The sequence below is a fragment of the Protopterus annectens genome, chromosome 2.part1 (genome assembly GCF_019279795.1).
Source record: "Protopterus annectens isolate FY-2018-M chromosome 2.part1, PAN1.0, whole genome shotgun sequence".
Classification (NCBI taxonomy): Eukaryota; Metazoa; Chordata; order Ceratodontiformes; family Protopteridae; genus Protopterus; species Protopterus annectens.
In genome coordinates, this window is record NC_056729.1 from 1,036,493,770 (window position 1) to 1,036,517,897 (window position 24,128).

The window sequence follows — 24,128 nt, forward strand, 5'->3', positions numbered from 1 at the left end:
AGAAATCATCTGTGAAAAAAGGCTGGGGTTGGTGGGTGGGAAGTTGAGGAAGAATAAAAATGGACAAACACAGATGGAACATTATGGTAAGTAAATAACTGTTTTATCTGGTGTTGTCAATTTTCATTCTATCCTCAGCTGTTGGGACAGAGCCCTCAGCTACCAGATTACCGTGTGGACTATTGCTAAGATCCACAATTGGTCTCCAGTCCACTGTTTTCTTTGACACAAAAAGAACATTGAGTAAGTTCTGTATTCTATCTGGTCTGGTGGTACCTTTTGGATGACTCTCTTTTTCTAGCAGCTTTTGCGTTTGTAGTGTTGCTTCTTTCCTCTGACTGGACGGAACATCAGTAAATTTGCATACAGATGGAGGTGAAAGGGAAAAGGGGATTATATAACCCCTGAAAATGATCCTCTGCACCCACATACCTTTTGTGATGTCTAGCCAGTCTGACTGGTTTGGGGATAATTGACCCCCCAATTGCCTCCAGAGGGGGACAATCTGGCCTCCAATGCTGGTAGGGTCTATCAGAGAAGAAATCTCTGGACCCTTGGTTCTGCAGGCCTCCTCTGCCACGTGGGTGTCATCATCCATTCAGGTTCCCCCCTCTGCCCCTGGGTGAACTATCTCCTCGTGGATTTTGGAAAGGACCCTCAGACTTCTTGAACCAGATTTTATGACCTCCTCATTGATTCCTAGGGAAGGATCTTTGAGGAGTCAAAAAACGTATGCCCACTGCAGAGAGGGTCTTCCTATCTTTTTCACACCTACAAGGTGTGACTTTAACTTTAGGGTCAAACAACAAACTGCTGTCAAAAGGTGCATTGATGAAGGTGGATTTGAAGGACTCCAAAAATCACACAAGCGTATCCAGGCATGCCTCCTAATGGAAATGCCTGAACCCGTCGCCTATGAGGCACCTTCAGCTGCATGCAAGATGAGCCTCATGGATGAATTAGAAATAGATTGTAGGGTAGCCAACTGTGAGGCCACAGAAGTCTGAGTCTCAGCAGTAGTGGTCCCAGAAAGGTATTTTGACAGTTCCTTTATCAAGTCCCTTTGTAGTCTCGTAAAGTTTGCCAGGTAGTTCAGTGACCTAAGAGCAAAAGACACTGAAGCATACACATGCTTCCCAAATCTGTCCAATGCCCTAGACTCTCTCTTAGGGGGATGGACAGAGGGACTTTGCTCAGCAAGTTCCTTCTTTGTGGCCACTGCCACAACCAGAGTATCTAAGGGCACTCCTTTGCTCCAGAATTCCCTACCTACAAGTGGTGCCAGTATCAAATCTAGTCTTTTGGGGATTGGCTCAGCTGCATCAGGCTCCTTTTATGCCTGCCTAGAGATCAAGTCAATGAGCTCATCAGCAGGCGGCATAACCCAGGAGGTAGAAGGGCCAACTCCAAAGGCCTCCAGGAACACTGATTCCTTTGGGGAAGGGTTATTGAAGGACCAACCACCCCTCTGCTTAAGGATCTCAAGAATGTCTCCGAATGACACATCTTCATGTGAATATCTTAAGGACTCTTCTTCTTCATCAAAATCAGTATCCTCGGTGACTGACACCTGAAGGTAATACAGGTGCCCCTCTTGCACTTCCTCTTCCTAGGGACCTCTTTGGTGGAATGCTCTGGTGAAGTATTGGAAAAGATAGTAAAACCCTGTTAGGTAGCCTGGACACATTGAACTGGCTGTCCCTTCTACGTAGAATGATGTGGCTCAAGGTGCAGAGTCATCTGGGATCCAAAAGAAAGATCTGAGAGGGTAGGATCCATCTGTCCTGCTGAAGCAGATAACACTCTCTTCATTACCTCAAAGACAGAATGTTCTGGGGAGAAGGAAGACAATGGAGCCGAGAAGCCAGGACTCTGGCCTCTTGGGTCCTCCTGCCCCAAAGGCATTCTACCTGAGGCATAAGTCAGAGCCGAGCTGTCCAATGCTGAAGCTCTAAGGAGCAGAGACAGCTCTGAAATCTTCAGAGTCGACTTTTAACACCTCAGACGTGCAGACATTCTCTGGCTTCAAGAGTCATCCAGCTCCGAAGACATCATAGCCAATGCACTCAGAGACAGCTTTGGATCCAAAGATAAGAACATTTTTGGATCCGAGGAGGATTTTGTCAGATCCAGTGCCGGCTGGAATGCAGCAGCCTTTTGATACAATTTATGCTTTTTCTTTGGCAGCTAAGAGGATGATGGAGTTGAGGATCCTAAATGTTTAGAAGATTTAGTAGAAGACTTCTTTGATTTTATTTTAGGGGACTGAGCCCCAGCAGCTGCTTCAGAGAAAGAAGTATGAAGTAACCCCTTCAAAATAAGTTTATTTTTTCTATCCGCAATTGCATGCAGATTAAAGTTTTTGCAAAATGCCACAATCAACCTGAAGGTGGTTAGGGCCCAAGCAATACACGCATAAAGTGTGAGTGTCATACAAAAGCAATTTGTGCTCGCACCTTTGGCACTTCCTAAAACCTGAAGGGCCTTTTTCAGACATCCTGACAAACTGTAACAAAAAAAATCAAATAATAAGGAAGAAAGTGACTTTTTGACTTTTACTTTCACCCTGTAAAGACACTAATATGATGGTAAAACTACAAGCTGAAGTTGGTGAATTAAAGAGTGAAGTTCACAAACTATCATTGTTATTAACTAACATTGGTTTGAACTTAGCAGCCAGTAATGATAAGGGCAGTATTGCTAAGACTGATAAGATATCCAAAACTACTACGGAGGTATTATTAACTTCTGATGCAACTGCACTGAATGATTTTAAAGGCAGAGATGATTTTATTAATTCCATCAACAGCAATGAACATTCTCCTACTAATTCAGTGCATTTGCTTGATATTCCTAATGGACAGGGTACCAGTAGAGGAGGTACCAATACTATAGACCTTCCGGTGATATTTCCACTTAACGAACAGCGGAATAGCAGTCGTATGGGTTTATTGGACTATACCTTTAATTTTTCTTTTGGCGACTTAGATGACAACGCCAAATGGACGGGTACTAAACCTAAAAAGGCACTTCCTACAAAAATGTATACACAGTCAGGGGGTCTCCACCCTGTTGGAAAAGGTACTGTATGCAAGCAGGATGTTCCTGCCACTGTTAACTACAAATTTAATTATTTAAAAGTTTTTTTAGACTCAAATTGTGGTTTTGACAACAATAATGTTGAAAAAGTACACAATTTAGGAACAGCTTCGAAGTGTACTCTAAAAGACATTATTTACACTTTGGGAAAGAAACTGAATAATATCAATAGTTTAAAACTTGATAATGCATATTTATTGAAGTGTATCAATTTAAGAATTGTTCCTATGGGACTAAGATTTTTTTAAATACCCTATGGGTGTGGAGCTAAGTGATACCATTAGAACTGATTTTAATAAATGTTTTGATCAATGTGGCTTTCAATATATGCAAATGTTGATTAGATATAATGATGAAAAATTAGTAAGAATCATGCAGGAGGTTGAAAAATTAAATGAGGTAATTTTGAATGATCTGCTATACATGGAGTGGGAAAAACTGTATGTGAAGCAATTTGATATAGCGGAGGTCAATTTAAAAAAAGCATTCAGTAGGAAGAACAAAAAGATACAAAGAGATGTAGAACAATATAACAAGGGTAGTGAATACAACGGGGGCAATAACCTTGGCCCCAATAATGAGATTCCACAAGATGACAGTGCTACTGATTTTTATTGTCAAGAAAAGGCCTCACATTTTCGGAACAGCCGAGAGAAGGCAGCAAAGAGATTGGAAATGGGGAGGGAAGTGGAAAAAACAATGTCCATATCAACAGGAAAATCAGTTAAACAGTGTTTCAGTAAATTAATTGAGAGGTTAGATAATGACAAACATGAACATGTCGACAATACAGAAATTTTTGATGATGAGCACAGCATTATAAAGGATGGTGTGGTGAATAAGTATAAGAATTTCAACATTTATAATTATACTGATTTAGTATTAAATACGTCCCATTTCCATTTACTTTCCAAAGGTATGAAATATATTCTGACCACAAATTTTAAATTAGTAGACTTCTTGAGTGAAATTAAATTACATATAAGAAAATTGAATTTGGCTATCATGTTTAAAGATTCCACTGATAGTGTTCAGAATTTTAACACAGGTAAGAAATTGTTAAAGAAAAAAAGCAGTTATATGCCTCTGATGAATTCAACCTTATTAGTATACGATAAATCAGTTACTAAGCAAATATATCAATTACAGAAGATTACAGGTGACAATAGAATTAATTCCAACTTATCTAATGATGAGAGGAACATTTTAAAAGACATGAGGAATGACAGAACTATTCGGGTAATGAAACCCGACAAAGGGGGTGGAATTATGATTTATGACAACATGGTATATGCATCGAAAATGTATGACATATTACATGTAACAGGCAATTATGAGGTTGTCTCTTTAAATGAGCTAAATATGGCATACAGGAAAATTGATATGTTTATTGAAGAATTTTGGATTGACAACCGCATTACCACTGATACCTATAATTATTTAAAGGTTGAACATCCAGTGGTGGCATCACTAGTAGGAATTCTCAAAATCCACAAAAATTTAGAAAATCCCCCGTTTAGACCTATTATATCTGGGAGTAGGTCTAAAACATTCCCTTTAGGGACAGCTGTGGACACCATGTTAAAACACATTTACAGTAAAATTCCCCATTTGGTCAAGGACTCATGGCAATTTTTGAAGAATTTTCCCATCAATTTGTATAATGATGAAATATTATTGGTTACTATTGATGTAATTGATTTATTTTCCTGTATTCCCAAAGAAGAGGGATTAAATGCTTTTGCTAACAGCATTAGAAAATATGCTGCAATGGATTGGGATAAAACATGTCTGATCATTGAAATGATGGGTATAGTTTTGGAACACAACTATATTTACCATGATGGTGAATATTTCAGGCAAACCAGGGGAGTTGCAATGGGGGCAGCTTGTGCCCCCATTTTCGCTAACCTGGTTATGCTGGATTGGGAGGAATCTATTGTGTTCCGAAGTGAATTTTTCAGTAACATCAAGTATTATTCCCATTTTTTGGATGATATTTACATCTTTTGGGATGGTAGTGTTGATTATCTAGGGAAATTCTTACATTATATTAATGCCAGTAGTAGTTATTTGAAATTCACTTCCTCAAACAGTAAGGAGGGGTTAACATATTTGGATACATGGATATTTAAAGATGGCAAGAATTTCCAGTCAAAAATCTATAGGAAAAAGACATTTGCAAATAGCTATCTGGAATATTCCAGTAATCATCCCAAAAAGCTTTTAAGAAACATCTACAAGGGACAACTAATTAGAGCCGTGCGGATGACTTCTTTATACTCTGATATGTTGAGTGAAGTGAGATTCATTACATCTTTATTTGGTGACAGAGGTTATGACCGTAAAATGATGTACAATGTATGTAGACAAGTTATTAAAGAATGGGGAACTAGATATACCTCCTTATTAGGTTACAATTACAACCAAGGGGATATCATTCCCATGCCTACTGACAGACAACTGGAGACAATAGTTAATTACAGTAGAGCTTGTGTTTTAGAGCACGGCCCATACATAGTTAAAATCAAAGAGATTATGATTTCTAACTGGAATAACATCTTGTCAGGCAACGATGTAGCGAATATCGTAGGTCACCGTCCCATTTTTGTCAATAAAATGGGATTTAACATCAAAAGATATTTAGAAAGGGGCCCTATCATAGAACATCTTTCTAATAAGCACATTAATAAATGTGGTATGTGCATTTTATGTCACACCATAAATGAAGAGGAAGAAATAATATTAGACAACATTCACAAGTCACGGTTTAGACAGGGAAATTACAAGGCTAAATTTTTTGTATATCTTGCCAAATGTTGTGCTTGTTCTAGTTTTTATATCGGTAAGACCGAAAGGCACCTTAATAAGCAAATTTATACCCACTTATATTGTATAAAAAAGAAGGATGAAAAAAATGCTCTGTATAGACACATAAAAAATGGGGAGTTGAACATAAATTTAAATTTGCAATTGTGGATATTGCAAAGATCGATCCGAGGGGAGGGGGAGATCACAAGGGATTATTGTCATACAAAGAGGTTTGGTGGCAATTGTTCACAGATGCTTCCACTCCCCCAGGTTTAAACGACTTTATTTCTATTAAACCTTTGCTCAGGTTGCATGAATAATAGTACTATAGGTGGTAGAATATATATTTCAATATAGGGATTTATCACAGTTTCATATTTGAATGTTTACATTGATTATGTACATGTATGGACGGTTCTATTTTATGGTCACATTGTACCTTTAAATGGAGCCAAAGAATTGGCACCAAAAATGTTATTTAAATGGTAACAGTTCATTTTAAAATAATAGTTCTGAAGAAGCCCGTGTTTAACGGGTGAAAGTGCTTAACTTAAAATTGTTTGTGTTTCATTAAATCTTTGGATTGCTTTTATTCTGGTTCGCTGTTATCGATTTTTTTACAAATGGTTGATTTTTGTTTGGCATCCCAAGACCGTATAGCATTTTGGCGAGCTTTGTTTTTGTTCACCATTATTCCTCTGGGGAAGGGTTATTGAAGGACCAACCACCCTTAAGGATCTCAAGAATGTCTCCGAAAGACACATCTGCATGTGAATATCTTAAGGACCCTTCTTCTTCATTGAAATCAGTATCCTCGGTGGCTGACACCTGAAGGTAATACAAATGCCCCTCTTGCACTTCCTCTTCCTAGGGACCTCTTTGGTGGAATGCTCTGGTGAAGTATTGGAAAAGATAGTAAAACCCTGTTAGGTAGCCTGGACACATTGAACTGGCTGTCCCTTCTACGTAGAATGATGTGGCTCAAGGTGCAGAGTCATCTGGGATCCAAAAGGAAGATCTGAGAGGGTAGGATCCATCTGTCCTGCCGAAGCAGAGAACACTCTCTTCATTACCTCTGGCCTCTCGGGTCCTCCTGCCCCAAAGGCATTCTACCTGAGGCATAAGTCAGAGCCGAGCTGTCCAATGCTGAAGCTCTAAGGAGCAGAGACAGCTCCGAAGACATCATAGCCAATGCACTCAGAGACAGCTTCGGATCCAAAGATAAGAACATTTTTGGATGAGAACCAGATGGACCTGGAAGACTTGGATCCAGGGACTCCAAAATGATCAGTTGGATCAGAGAAGGAGTTGAAATTGGCAGAGGGGTAGAAGGATGGGCTTCCTGACCCAAAGGGGGTAAGAGCTGGGCGAACACCCATCTGTATCTGTACCAAGAGGAATTTCTTCATCATTCTGTCCATATCAGCTTCAGTCAAACTTCTTCAAGAATAAGAAGAAGCTAGGGATGGGGACCTAGAGTGCTGGCATTCCAAAAAGAGAGAAGGTACTCTGGAAGGTACCAGATTCAAACTTGGAGAGTATCTGGTCCTGGGTAAGAGTTTTGGATCCAAAGTGCTTGGATCCGAGGAGGATTTTGTCAGATCCAGTGCCGGCTGGAATGCAGCAGCCTTTTGATCCAATTTATGCTTTTTCTTTGGCAGCTAAGAGGATGATGGAGTTGAGGATCCTAAATGTTTAGAAGATTTAGTAGAAGACTTCTTTGATTTTATTTTAGGGGACTGAGCCCCAGCAGCTGCTTCAGAGAAAGAAGTATGAAGTAACCCCTTCAAAATAAGTTTATCTTTTCTATCCTCAATTGCATGCGGATTAAAGTTTTTGCAAAATACCACAATCAACCTGAAGGTGGTTAGGGCCCAAGCAATACACACATAAAGTGTGAGTGTCATACAAATGCAATTTGTGCTCGCACCTTTGGCACTTCCTAAAACCTGAAGAGTCTTTTTCAGACATCCTGACAAACTGTAACAAAAAAAAAATCAAATAATAAGGAAGAAAGTGACTTTTTGACTTTTTTTTTTTTTTTACAACAAAGAAAAAGACAAAAGATAAAAGTGTGTGTGAGAGAGAGGGGGGGGGGACCAGCAATGGTATCAATAATTACACAGAAAGTGTAAAAAGAGAAAACAAAATTAAATTATAAACAATGCCAACTACATTAAAAAAGAGCTACACATAGTGTAATAAAAGGGAGGATTAACTACTAATAAGATTTTAATAGGTTCATAGGTTCATAGGATGATACTAGGCTATTGGCCCAGAGGACCTTATAAGCCTAGCCAAGAATTTGGCCCATGTTCCCTAAATGTCAGCACCTGTTTCCCCTGTCCAGCAGGGGCACAGGTAAGATCCCAGGGGTGTATTTTCTGTTTCCCATCCAGTCGTCCAGGTTCTTCTTAAGAGGGCTAGAGAGGTAGTCTGATTGACATGGAGATGGAGTCTATTCCACAGATGGGGGAGTCTTTGTGACACATATCTATTCTGCCAACAAGTTCTATTAATATCACAGACCAGGTTAAGGCCTTGCATGTGGGCTGCATGAGTGGAGTTTGACTTACTGATATGCAACAACTCCATCAAGGCTGGGTCTGAGATGGCCTTGTATGTCAGACACAGGTCACCTCTGAGCAGTCTGTACGAAACTGAGTAAAGGGACAGGACTTTTATCTTATCTGTATAAGATAGGTGTTTGAGACCCTGGATATGCATCCGTATATGCATTTGTTTAAAAACACATGACAATGTCTACTTCTTCACTGTGTACAAAATAAACTGAAACTGTTAACCTCTGTAATTACTAAACATCAGTGAAACATTTTTTATAGTCCTCTACTGTATATGATTAAAATGTATCATTGCATAATAACTAAAGTAATATTCTGTAGTGCCTTGAAGACATACAGTGAAAACTTCTTTGGATTGCTAGGACTTAACGGTGTAATCATTTATTTTTGATATTTGACTTATCCTATTTAGGGCTCAGGAGGGTGTAAGCCCATCCTAACAAACAATGGATGTAAAGTAGAGAAGCAATCCTGAATGGTAGCAAGGTAAGGCAACAGGAAGTCTGGACATTACAATCCAAATGAAAAGTGCAGCTTCCAGTTTCCTTGAAGCAGTTAACAAACACATTAAAATAGACACATCATTGCTTCTCACACCAGAGTCAACAGTCACATAATTTGTAAATCAACTTCCTTCGCAGACAGTCAGTAGAATAGTTCAGCTTTCAAATGCTTTGGCAGCAGCATATATGCATTCCAGTACAAGAAACATGAACATCATGAAAAACATGGCACTGATGTGATATTAGAGTGCCCTCCTACCAGAAATAGAATAATTATTTGTCACCCCTCTGCCACCAATTAGTGTAATAAGTAGGGAAGTGTAAGGTATGAACACCCTAAGTTTAGAATGGTGGTCTACAACATTATGTTGTGTGAGTGTCTGTATTCCAAATGGTATGGGGAAAAAGTTTGCTGCTTAATTTGTAAATGCCTCCAAAGTTCCTTGGTATTTGCTTGTTTCTCCTCAATAAATTATTCAATGATGTGATCAGGATATCTAAAAATATTGAATTCACGGACACACTGCTTTCAGAAAAAAAAAAATAATGTAGTGTTCCAAAGCATTCTAATCATTTCCAGATTCTGCTACCCCACATAACTCTAAGGCTTATGTTAAAGTACAAAGTGTGAATGTAAACTAAGATTAGTGTTTGCAAATATTTGTGTTATGTTTACTTGAGAATCAGTATCTAGCAACATTGATCTTGACTGACAATCTCTATTCTGTGATGCCTTCTTTTTCTTCTTCTTTCGGGTTTTCCCAGTTAGGGGTCACCACAGCGGATCACCTTGTCCGCTCATGACTGGCAGTGGAGTTTTACAGTGTTGAGTTGCCAACCCGGCGCCCAACCTTCCACAGAAGGCACACACATGCACACACTCACACCTAGGGCCAATTTAGAATGTCCAATCCACTTACAGCATGTCTTTGGGATGTGGGAGGAAACAGGAGCACCCGGAAGAAACCCACGACCACAGGGAGGACAGGCAGACTCCGCACAGAAGGCACCCCAGCCGAGGATTAAACCAGAGAACCTCTTGCTGTGAGGTGGCAACGCTAACTGCTGCACCACCGTGGCCACCCTTCTCTATTCTGTGATGCCTAATGTTTGCAAATACCATTTGTTGTACAGTTTAATTGAGAATTCACATACAATAACACACTTTTGCTTAACAAACACTATATTAAAACCCATAATTTTAAATAAATCACTCAAAAGCTCAAGATGACCATGTCTAATCACAAAAGCTGCAAATGTGTTTTGGGATATGTTAGGGGTTGCTGCATTATGGGTAAGGGAGGAGCTTGAGAGTTTTTTTGGTGGCCATGAGCTAAAGTAACAGCCGAGTTAGATCTGAGGATCGTATCCAAACCCAACAGTTGAGGATAGAATGAAAATTAACAACATCAGATCATGGTTCTCCCTGGAAGCTGAAGAGGAAAGTGAGTGGTCTGAAGAATAGCCAAAGGCCACTGCAGGTTCACCCACTCTTGGCAGACACACAGACTGAGCATGTGGCAATAGCAAGTGCTCCTTAGTAAGTACATTTTTCTTTCTTGGAACAGCTTTTGTGGAACTAGCATGACTGGAGTAAGTATCTGCGCTGTAGGAAGACAAGCCAAGAGCAGTAATGGTTGCTGGAATGAGTCAATTTGAAATTAAGCATAGCTCTCAAAATTCTATCTCCAAAATGAGGAACACTACCTCTCATAATGTGGAACAAATGGGCAAAATGTGGAACACATACCAACAGCTTACTAACAACCTCAACTAGGAAGCTCAAAGAATGGTTAAAATATGCTGGTTTTACTTATAAAAAAGATCTTTTGATTAATTAATATGATTCAATTTTATTTACCATGGTTATCCGTTAAAAATATTCCCAAAACTGAATGTGTGACAGACCCTTTCAATGTGGAACTTCAAGGAACATGAACTTTTTTGAGAGGCAGAAGGTAAGCTGCCATCTAGTGTAAACACACATTTACATTCACACTTCTTGTCCCAGCCCCTTCACATAGTAAAAGCACAAGTAGCACATATTGTCTCTGTTAGTACTCCTTTACTAAGACAGAAACACTGACAGTAAAAGAAAAATGGCATGTAGGTTGTCACAAAGTGAGCATAAGCACTACACTGTAAAAAACATGTCCTTGCCCATGCGAAAATAAATCTTTTATTCACAATTTTAAAAGTTTACACAAGCAGAACATATATTTAGTTAAAATTAGTCCCTAATTATCTAAATAACAATGTAGCTATAAATAGCTGACTGTGACAGAAAACTTCTAATATTAATAAATACAATATTTCTTAAAGGGGAGATACCACTTTTAGTCAGAAATAAAAAGGGCAACAATTTCTCTGTGGAGGGGGTTTCCCAAGGGGGACTTATTTGCCAGAAATGAAGCTCTTAGCTGATTGCTGCTCCTATGAAGACTGAGAGAAAGAAGCACTTCTTCTTGAGACAGCAAGAAAATACTGAAGAAATCTTCACTCTGACTGCTGAGTTTCCTCCTTTGGGCTTGACAATCAGCAGTTAGAGGGAAGGTGTAGCCAGACCTTTGTGAAGATGGAGACAGTTATTGTTTCCTAGGCAGCAGTAGAAACGATGAACATCAGTTTTTTTTGTCTACATGCATTTTCTGAACAGTAATAAGTATGAAACACTAATGCCTGATAGTTGTAACTGAGTGTAATCTTAACTGATTTACCAGAAAATCAAATATTTTATGTGGGATACAGCAAAAATATGAAGCAAAGTCAGGGATTTTCTGCAAAATCACGGAGAGTTGAGAGCTATGACTTGGACTGTGTATAGATGTGCTGCCCCATAGCAAGCCACCTGTGTATTAACATCCCTAATACTGGATGTGTGACACTCTTTAACCTATTATGTGCACAATTTACCACTGACATTTATGTGGCACTGTAGTGACAGCCATCTACATAACCTGCTTGCTGACATTCAGCCTATGCCAGGAACAGACAATGAGATTCATTAACTCAGCACATTTCTAATTCTAATTACCTCTTCTTGGTATGTGGTTCAAAGACATTAGCATCTTTGCTATAGTGTTGGAAGTTTTTAGGAGTACTCAATCCTTCACATATGACATCATGTCAGGTGGCAGAGTTGTGCTTTACATTTGAAATAGTTCTACAGTATGGCAGTGGCACTCTGTAAATTTATCCCAAGTCTTTCAGAATATGGCCCCTACTTTTAAATGAATGCATTTATTTATTTGATGCTTAGTAGTCACACTGGCTGTAATCATACCATGAAGAGGAAAGATGTGTGCAGCTCTGCTGTTATAACTACTTTCCTTCCCTCCCCTCCTCTTAAACAAGAATGACACACATTTCTTTACATAAAGCAGCAGCAGTGCACACATTCAGTGATTCAGGAAAGCAACTAACCTGCTAGTCTTTAGAAACATAGCTAAAATCTGTTAATTGTGAGCAGAACTTCACTTCTGAGGAACACAAAACACTGGAAAAAGAAGTACACATAAATTATGTAGTTATGCACTTAGAAAGTTGAGTTAAGCTCTTCTTAAAGTTGGAATGATTTCCGAGAAAAAAAAACTCTTCCTGTCCTCAGTGTCTCTTTTCTTTGTCTTACTTTCCAGGTCGTGTTGATTGGATACATCCACTCATATCAAATGAGTCATACAAGGCTTTTTGTTTAGTTTAGAGAAGTCACAAAGAGAATCAGTGAAGAGTCATGACAACTAATGTTGTTTACTCACAATACGGTACTTTTCCGTTATCAGGGCAACACTTGTAAAGAGTGCTTAGAATGTTAGAACGCTCTCCAATGACTTCACTGTAGATGCTGATGTAGGTACCACTTAGTTATTTTCCTGTCAGAATTACACTGCCTCTTTCCCGCACCTCATGGATTTTATTGTCTGGCAATTGCCAAATGACGAAAGGTCAGCAAGTCGATTTTTCCAAGAGAACGGAAGTCTCCGTTCTGAAAGACTGTGAGCAAAACAGTCATTCTAGCATTTACTTGAAACAGTCTTTCGACCATAGGGAGCAGATGTCAGGTATATGCATAAACTTCAGGAACAGCACTTGTAAGCACTAACCTTAGTTTGATTTTTGAGAATGTAATGATCTTACCGAAGAATGTTTACAAATTAATAACACAGTGCAAGTAATCCATACTGTCTGTTGAATATTTATTTTTTTCCACCTACATCTACTTGCAAAATAAGTTATAAATCTGGGACTGGTAATAGCTTGCCTGGTTAATAAGGAAGAACTGGAAATGTTTTGTTTTGCTTTGTTTCCCCATCTTTTTTTTTTTTTTTTGGGCAGCTTTGTCACTTGCAGACACCATAATCTGTATGTTTAGCATGCAGTGATTGGGGGGGGGGGGGGCATGATGAAGAATATGTCACACTGGCATTTTGCTGTGTCACACCGTGGCTGCTGTTCCTTGGGGGGGGGGGGTAGTTTTTTCCAGCAGCTTACTGTTTTCGACACTCTGCTAATTGCTGGCCCATGACAATATATATTTTTTTATTTTAGACAGCTGCTTCTCTGTACAGTTTAATTTGGTTACTGTTAAACAATGGGAATTTCCATAATGTATTCAAGGCAAAAACAGTGTGAAAGAGAATGGAATAAGATGCTTACATATACCAGCGCATTGCAACATTCTAAGCGGTCTTTACAAGTGTTGCCCCGATAAGTACCCGCAATACTTACTTGGCTGTCCATATCAATGCCTTCTGTATGGAGTCTGCTATCCCCTTTGTATTTACAGTGGTTTTACCAGATGGTCTGGTTTCCTCCCACATCCCAAAGGCATTCTATTGGCTAAGTGGCATTCTTCCAAAAAACCCAGAGTGTGCATGCTGTGTGAGAGTGACTGCATGTGTCTTATGAACCTTGTGTAGGATTAGTCCCTCGGCTTTGCTTCCGGGTAGGGTCATGATAGGCTTCAGCTCTCCTCTAACCCTGAAATGGATTATGCAGGCAATCTTACAAAAAATACATGAAGTCATAGTTAGAGAAAGAGAAGGCTTTGTTGAATTGTTAGCAATATGCCTGACCATGTACACACTACAAGGAATGATCTCTGCCTGTTTGGCAGTACACCCAGCTAGCAGATTCTCTCAAGTCTGTTAAATAAGATCCAGTCTATCAGTGTGTTACCCTGTGGTCTTTTGGCTGCCTTTGTTATATGTCAGTCAGAATAAATGCAGAGATATTCTTGGAATGAGATATGCACTTTTTTTACTTTTGTCCAACTACTGATACACTGAACATCATATAAAAGGACTTACTGTTCTCCAATGGTCTGGAAATTTTCTTGCACAATGGTGGGCCGCTGAGACTACAAAAACAAAGGAGAAATTTCAGCTTTAGATATTAGCATTAACAACCATGTTACCACTGCTGTTTCAGATAGTTGAAATATGCATTACATTAAATAAAAACACTTGTGCACATTACAAAGTGCTTCCAAATTTAACAAACATATTATCACCAAGACTTTCAACAATGAAACTAACAAAGCAATCACCTTCAGTAAGTAACAAAGGAAGGACTTCATTTCTATGAAAATATTTGTTGCCTGTTTCCTGACAGCTCTGATTTAAAACAGAATAGTAGAGGGTATTCAATCACAGTTTAAAACTGTGATTGTGCTCATTGTTCAGGTTCAAGATTTCATTTTCAAATTTTACTGCTTAACTGCTACAGTGTAGTTAGAAATTTTGTGGTAGCACCATACACACATAACACCCATGCTATGAGTAATAAGTCAGAAAGTTTGTATGTATTTCAGGCAAATATTTGAAAAAGTAATTAAGCATTCAAATACTTATTTATGGTTACAACAGACAAGGGTAAGCAAAGGCTGTTACTAGAAAACAGTATTATCACAGACAATTCAAACCAACACTAATAATGTGATGCCAGCACTGGGTGATGCATTTGTAGCACCAAAGAAAAGGATAAGAGATTCCACAGACTGCATGAATACATCAGAACAAGCACACCTGAGTGTCTTGGAATGTAACAGTGTCACTTCAGAAGAATCTTGCTGTTTAGCAGCCTTTTAATGTTCCATAGTTACCTGGACACTCTTCCATTTAAGCAATAATGCTGACACTGGAAACACTAATAGTAGAAATCCTGACAAACAAACTGCTGGAAAATGTTATTTTTGCATCTTGTCTGTAGTACCCTGAAGTTAGGTTATATATTTTTAGGTGTTTTTCATGTAAACATTTTAATATACTTTCAATTACCTTTGTTTATTGCTTAATTTGTTTTCTACATCTTTCAATAATTATTTCGATTCACTGTAATGTTTACGCACGAAGCAAGACATGCAATACAACACGTATAAACAAGAGCAAAAACACATGTTCTTTTCTTGCAGCCATGTTATAAGACAAACTAAGCATGTGTTAAGATACCTACAGGATCTGCTGTTGGTCTCATTTATGTGCACATGAAATTTGCTGAGGCAAGTGTCCATCAATCCAATGCCATACACAGAGAAGTTATGTACTGTGAACAGAGCTAAATACATACACAGGCTTATGGTACTATGGATAAGAAGCCAGATTAGCTGTCCTGCCATCCTGAGAATATCAAATCAACACAACAATTTTTTGTAACTGTTTTCAGTTGTACAAACTACACAGACACTTTCCTAGCATCACACTGATTGAACAGATGACTACAGAAAGACATTTTAACTTTTAAAGTATATCTTGCCATGAAAAAAAGGTTGTTTTACGATCACAATATACTACAAATGACCTAGAAATGTATACACAGAAAAGGCTGTTAAGGCACCTTGAGGGATCCAAATGAGCATTACACCAATATATTGAATAAATAATAGAGAGAACTGCTCAGAAGTTCTTGCAGAGAGATTAGAAACAAGGTGCAAAGGCGAGAATCCTGCATTTTTATTTTTAACTTAAACACCTAAGTATTTAGCAAATCATGTCTGAACCTAGATTCTCTGCCCTCACGTACAGCTGGAATGTGTTTCTTGTCTATTTCTTTTATTCCTGAGGAATGGCCTTATATTATTTGATATGGGGCAACAAGCAGGAGGTTTCTAAAGTGGCAGCTTACTTTTAACATGTAGCTGTCTGCATGTGTGGGTTAAAATATTCTGTTCAGTGTTACAAAACCTGAGTAATCTAAATTAATCAGGAATAACTAAAACCTGTTTCTGCTTCCACCTCTTCAGCTCTGCAAATTCTTGTAGCACTTACAATATAAAGGTAATGTACCTTGTGGGAAGCACACTTGTGTTTCATTGGGCTGACTATAAGTCTACTCTATAATGAGACAGGCTCCAATGCAGAATCCACTATTGCAAATTTCATGTTCAAATATGTGAATTTACATAAATTACAATTTATTTTGTCATATTAAATGTTATAATAAATTTAATGTCTTAATAAATTGTCTTGATTACATTTAATATTCATACAATTATTATTTACTTAATCTTAGATACTATTTACTCAGGGTCATGGGGCAGACAGAGCTAATCCTTGGAAGCAATGGGTGCAGGGCAGTGAATAAATCCTGGAATTACTGAATAATTGTAACAGAAAGAATTAAATGTTTACATTTCACTTACTATCATTTTTGTGAGACCTAAGAACAGTCTAGATGAGGAAAAAAAGAAAATAAGACACGTTAAGAAGCTGTTCATTTCTGAATAATCTTTGCTTGCCAAAAAAGTTTATAGGATATAGCTGCACAGGGCAGTTTTAACTAACACTTATCACACTCTATACACCTCAAACATACACGCATATATATCGAGAGAGAGAGATAGATATATAGCTATATATATATATATATATATATATATATATATATATATATATATGCACACACACACACACACACACACACACACACACACACACACACACACACACACACACACACACACACACACACACACACACACACACACACACACACAAACGCACTAGTAGACAAATGACTGGGAAAACAATGGGACATGATTTAGTGCTCAATGGCCACTGTAAAGCTTTAGTTACACCAAACATTGTGTGGTCTAGAGTACATACTAGGGCATGAAACCAGCAGTATTTTAATGTCACTTAATCAAAGGCTGAAGAAACCACCACCAACATTTGAAAAGGCTAATGATCATATGATTTTAAAATATCTAACACTGCAGTTAGGCAGTGTACTGTTGCTTATCATTATAATATATGTAGTTCTGACTAGTTTTGCTCATCCTTCATACTAGCTATTATTATGCAGGGCCAGAGTTTTTTTTTTTTTTAATTTGACCTCTATTTTGAATCATTTGTATGTTAGCATACACTTTTCAATTTTCCCCCACTCCCCGTTATGTATAAGAAACTGTCAAGTGGTACACAGTTAACAGCTACAAGTTAAGATTTAAAAAATAACCATCAAATAAAGAGTTGTGCTGTTATCAACAGCAGGCCAGTACCAGGTTAAAACAAAATATGTATAAAGTATACAGTAAGTACCTGAAAGTAAGCATGGAAAATTATGTAGGACAAAGCACAAAACTTTGTATATGTTTATGTATGCATTTATGCATTGCAGCTGGAGAGTTGTGAGATAAAAGTTGCAAACCCACCCTAGGGATAACTATTACTTCCTAACAACAACTTGGAATGTGCTAGAACGAATTGCAGCCAAACACCCACTTCCTCACACAGGAAGATATTACCTCTGACATGTACACTAAGCAATAACCGTTGTTTTGCACTGCATATTTATTTCAGCAGTCATATGGAAATATTTGTTTTGATTTTGGAGCAATTTTATCAGAAAATATACAGAAAACCATATTAAGCACAATTTGACTTGGTTGCATAGACACTTCATTCTGACCAGTGTTATACGCTATTTTTATTAAACTTTTAAACAGCTGAGTAGATTAGTACTGTAACAGGCAGAACATAAATCACTACACACAAAGCGTGAAATAAGTAACTATTTTTTTTCAAGTAATCTAAGTATTGTCATTCTTTACATGTGAAAACACATATTTAAAACTCCATGCATGCTTTCAGCTACAACTATCAAGTGCAATCCTGTTTGTTTTCAGAGTAGTTACAGTCCAGTCATGTTACTGGAAAATGATTACATCTTAAAGTGAAGGGCATGCTTAAAAGCCATTTTAAAACATTTATAATGAGACATTTAGACATGTAGGTACAGTGCTATATTTCACTGTGGCTTGTTTGATAACAGTTTTATAGTAATCATGTTTTTTTTCACACATTTTTCAGCAAGCTACCTAGTGGCTGAAGAGACCCATCCATTTATCTTTTATTTAAAACTTAAAAAAAATACTGTTTTAGTTTTCTGACGATATTATGTAATGCATTCAATATTTCCCTTTAAGCTCACATGAAAAAATATAATACTATTTCACTCACTTGAAATTATTTCCTCTAAAGGCACTCTGTAACGCTTATGGCTATACAGACTGTAGATATTGGAGGAATGTTACAGTTAAATGCAAAATGTCATGCAACATTACTGAAATTGAGTACATCGGATGCTAATAAGGACTACTAGTGGCACAGCTGGCCACTTATTCTAAGGAAGAATTAGATTAAGCTGGTGGCAGGGTCTCTGACCTTTACAGCACCTCATGACATAAATCAGCTGATAGTCCAGTATAGTAGATGACTTCTGACACCACTATTGCAGTGTTTTTTTTAGTTGAATGAATGTGTAAAACCTTAAATCAAGCACTTTGTGTTACTACCAAAAAGGTCTGTACATACATTTTCAGCTGTTACAGCTCCAAGGTGTACAAGGGCACTTTCTCACTATTAAAATATTAGATGTGAAGAACAATCCCAGAGAAGTGCGTCAGTGACTTAATCCACTGGAGTCTAAACTGGCTTTATAAACTCACTTATTCAAACAAAAAGGCTAGTAAAATCATAACTAGCATTTACATCTAAACTTCCTTAACAGTAGATCCTCCTCCTTTACTACTAATGAGAATTTTGTAGCCACGAACATTAAAATACTCATCCCTCATGCTAAGCCTACATAAGCCTACATTTTCTCTTGAGCATATCAGTGGCAACCATGCAAAAAGTTAAGAAAATGGACACAAAACTATACTTTTTTTAAAGGTCTTTCTATAAAATTTGTACTTTAAGCGAAGGCATACCACGAGCCTTAACCATACCATGCAAAAGCAGAAAAGGAAAAGCATCCCAGCTCCAGCCAGCCAGAAGGCACTACAGTGACAAAGTGTTTGAGCTGCAGCAACAGAGTCTGGACATGCCTAACAGGTAATGTCTCTATAAATGCAGGAAAGTCTGGAGTAGAAGCAGGCTGGCTGAATCTGGCAATGCCTTTTTGCACTCATAAACAATGAATCAAGTCAAAAACAACAAGACATATGCCACTATCTTGTTGATATCACAAGGCAAATATCAAACACAAGGTCTTTATTCCCATACCCTGTAAGAATAGTTGTGGCATCTAACCGGTGAACTGCATGATTTCCTAGACATCACTGGACTACGAGGAGGCTTACCAACAATCAGTACGTCTTTTCTTAAGCCTGTCTGGAAGAACCGCACAAAATAGTTTCAGCATGCTGAAAATAATTAAAATCAGAAGGGTAACACCTCCTTTTATGCTATGTTAATTCTACAAGCACAGCTGTGCTACTACTACATGCACACAGACCAAAATCAAGCACATATACTTACAATAAACAAAGGCTCTTACACTTCAGATCATCATGGGTTTCACAGTAAATCACTATTCACTGGAGAAAATTGTTTATGATAACCTGTCACTGTTGTAAAATGTACTTACTTGAACCAAAACTGGACTGTTACAAACAGTACTTGTTCAAAAATCTGTACTGCATTAGCACATAGGTGGGTGAACATAATATATAGCATTCCTTATAGCTCTTTTTGCATTCTACATATTGTAATTTTAGCTAGCATTGTTTAACACTAACCACACAGCATATCCACTGATAAGCATTTTGATACTGCTGCAGTGGTTACTCATTGTTGATCTATAATATCTTACTCTGAAATGTGGTATTAATGTCACATGACATTGGCCACAAAGCTCAGGTACAGGGAGAAAGGGTTCTTAAACTGTTATATTTGGCACTCACTCTCTTCCTGTCCAGTATTATCATTGTGCTGGGATGATCCCATTAGGCTCACTTTTATATGTTTTGGAAAAAGAAACTCAGAATAATTACATTTGATATGAAAAAAGCAAGATTGGCTGATTTCAGTATGTCCATGTGATGCTACATGAAACACAAAAAGCAGATCCTAGGGAGCAGGCAACATATTATGAGCATGCAGCAGTTGTTTCACAGATCACCACAGAATAGGTTTCTTAGGTAAGTACTAGGTTAGCTGTCCTGGTGGGCTACTGGCTAGTCAATTTCCCTTGATGAGAATCAAACTCTGTACTCTTGTCTGTGAGACAAACACCTTAACCATTATGCCAACCCTCAACACCATATGGATACGGAGAATCAAACCCTGTACCACAGGAATGATAGCTTCCAGCCTTAACCCTCTGCACCAACTACCAGACAATAATAGCTATATGTTAACCAGGTAGGCCCACTGAACACACAGTCCCTTTTCAGGAGTGACCCAAGAGCAATGTCTGGTTAAGTGAGTTGCTCAGTGTCACACATTAAATGAGGGCTGAAGCAATCAAACCCTGCACCACAGGAACTACTGTTCCCAGCCTTAACCCTCTGCACTAACTACTGTATGTATGTACTTGACGGCAAATAATACTTGCAGATTAATTGGTTGATTCTGCTTGTGTGTGTGTGTGTGTGTGTGTGTGTGTGTGTGTGTGTGTTTGTGTATGTGTTTTCTAATTCTGTGAGGAAGCCGGTGTACAATTACGGTTAATGAAAGAGAAATTAAACAGGTGAAAGTTAAAAACAGTAGTTCATAACGCACAAAGCTCAGACTGAGGGAATCAATGCCTCTTCACTTCACATTCCCAATGTCAGATGGCTGTGGTATTTCCATCTGAATTTAGAAAGCTCCATTTAGTACCAAGGACATCTGTGAACATTATTTATGCTGTCAGTAAGCCAGCACTGGAGAACACTCCTCCATGACCTATTTAGAGCTCATTGCATATAAGTAGGATGTAGCATGCAGTAAAATGAGAAATATCTTGGCTCCCCTTATTTTCCTGTCCGCAATGTAACCATGTAGAAAGACCCACATATTTTCAGTTGGAAAATGTGGTCTGCAAAGTCATGAAAAATATTCACAGAACACAAAGGCAATGCACTGTTTGTTACCATGTCAGTCCAAATGAGTTCAAAATAGTTCAGAAAACAATCCAGTGAAGAAGTCATTACACCTCCTTTTTTTTTTTTTTTTGTACTTGTGGGAAAACTGAACATCTTTTCCTTAGATTAAGACTGCATAGATGACTGACACTTAGAAAAATGACTTGAAGGCTATCTGAAGACTTTATTTCACCGATGAGCACTTGATAATTGAACCTTCACACTCTACAAGCTTTGTAAGAAGCATTTGTCTGTTCCAGTTAACAAACCTTTTGCTAGTGCAGAGTACATCTCAGTCCCAGGTGCATGACAACACTTGCTGGAATTTCATTTACTTATTTATTTATTTACTTATTGCTTTTGTATAGCAGGGAAGTCCAACTAGGTTACATTCTCATTTTCAACAGAAACTCAGGGAGAAAAGCTTCAAGAAACAGTAGAACTACAACATAAAGTTTAAGAAAAGGACAGTGTACAAGAATAATGAAGTTCATTAACATGGAATAAACAGCTATCATACAAAGATATAAAGAGCAGCAAGTTTTAAGAAGTGACACAGGTGTCAAAGGTGTTCTAATCCTGGTTACTTGCAGACATAAATAAGGCAACCTCAGTTAAGTGCCATTATAATTAGCTAGCAAGATTGCCTTTACTTGATATGTAGGCAATACTCACAAAATAATATGAAAGCATATCAAATGAGATTCTATATTATTTATTATTAAATCTTGTATGGGCACTCAAGATCAGATAGCAAAATCACATACATTTTCTATTTATAACAAAGCACAAAACTTATAAGGCCAATAACCTCATTACCTACATACACAATATAGTCCACCTAAAATATGCAACTCACAAAATTTATTTTAGACATTAAAAATCTGACATGTTTAGAAATGAACCCATTCCATTTAAAAAGGAATAAAGTGTCAACTGATGAACTACATATTAATGCTCCTTTCATGACTGGACATACAAAACAAACAGACGGAGCAATAAAATAAAAAAAAAAAACTTTAAAAATGTGATGTAATGAACACATTTTCAGCAGTACCTAACTTCTACAGTTTAAATCTGAGAAAATCGCTACCATAGTATTGAATAAATGGTAAATTTATGTTGCTTCCAAGCTCTCCATGATCCTAACTGAAACGAGCATATACAGAAACCTCAGGCAAACTAACTACCATTATACAACGACCCCCCATTAATATTCAAAAACATGCATGCTGATTGGTCATTGTACACATTGTAAATCAGAGTTATAGTAATGGAAAAAGGTCTGGTCGCCCGCACTTTTTCCATTACTATAACTCTTTTTTTACAGCAATGGAGAACGCAAGATCTCCGTTGCTTCACACTGTCTCGCTATGTTAAACGAGTTTAACATAGCGAGACAGCTTTAAAAAAAGCAACAGAGATTCTCCGTTGCTTTTTTTAAAGCTGTCTCGCTATGTTAAACTCCTTTAACATAGCGAGACAGTTTGTAAAAAGCAACGGAGATCTTGCTTTCTCCGTTGCTTTTTTCAAAACTGTCTCGCTATGTTAAATGGGTTTGACATAGCAAGACAGCTTTAAAAAAAGCAACGGAGATTTAACATTTAACATTTAAACCCATTTAACATAGCGAAACAGTTTGTAAAAAGCAATGGAGATCTTGCTTTCTCCGTTGCTTTTGCCCACAGCTCTGATGTACTGCGCAGGCATACGCATGTGCAATACATCAGAACTGCCGCAGAATACCAGACAGCTGCAGAAGGGCAGCAAGGAGGCATTATACAATGCCATTATTTAAGAAAAGCAATTATTTTTTTCTTAAATAATGTCATTAGATAATAACCACTTCTGGGTGTGGGTAATGATGGATTTACCCACGGTTGGCTTTGTTTGGCCACTCGGGCGAACACCAACCGTGGGTAAATCCAGCATTACCCACACCCAGAAGTGGGTTATTGCTATAATATTCCATGCTGAAAGAAAGCACTTTTAAAGTAATCATTTAAGTACACGTTATAAAATAAAATATCGAAAGAACAAACAGAAATGGAAAATATAAAACAGAAAGTCAAAGTCCTTGATGAGACAAAAATGAGCTAGATATATAGAACAAGACTGGAGTCTCTCTCTAGTCCTAATTCTCTGTTAACAACAGTTCTTTTAACAGCTGTCTCCATTTTCTGTTAAATTCTGAAGAACACTGTATTACTTGGGAAGGTATAATTCTATGCTGTATCAAGGAGGATGAATGTCTCCTTCAGTATAAAAGCAGACCAAGACAAGAAAAAGTAAAAACAGTAATAATCCGACAGCAGAAATGAAATGCTTCCGGATATAAAAAAAAGTTATGTACTTACCATAATGTCCCATTTGTGTTGCCAATTTTCATTTATCCTTGATGAGTGGGTTCAATTCCAACATTGGAACCAACTCGGCTGTTACTACACTCACACAGGCCGAAAACTCTAGAGCTTCACCCTTACCCATAATCCCTCTCTCCCAGTTACCTCAGATCGAGTTTGCAGATTTAGGGAAAATATATATATATATATATATATATATATATATATATATATATATATATACACACACACACACACACACACACACACACACATATATATATATATATATATATATATATATATGTATATGTATATATATATATATATATATATGTGTGTGTGTATATATATATATATATATATATGTGTGTGTGTGTATAAGGAGGCCTTAGTGGAAACCATATCTGCTATGCCTTAATAAGATAAGAATAATAAATAATAT

General features: G+C 37.6%; 1 protein-coding gene across 2 annotated transcripts in view; it reads right to left on the reverse strand.

Annotated features, from left to right (window-relative positions):
* SORBS2 (sorbin and SH3 domain containing 2) overlaps positions 1 to 24,128 on the reverse strand; it is a 3,647,154-nt gene that overhangs the window by 425,995 nt on the left and 3,197,031 nt on the right. For both annotated transcript variants that reach the window (XM_044062620.1, XM_044062621.1), the window contains 2 exons: positions 19,498 to 19,605; positions 14,302 to 14,351 (listed from right to left, as the gene is read on the reverse strand). In XM_044062620.1, the coding sequence (XP_043918555.1) occupies positions 14,302 to 14,351; positions 19,498 to 19,605 (158 nt within the window). The remainder of the gene's footprint in view (positions 1 to 14,301; positions 14,352 to 19,497; positions 19,606 to 24,128) is intronic.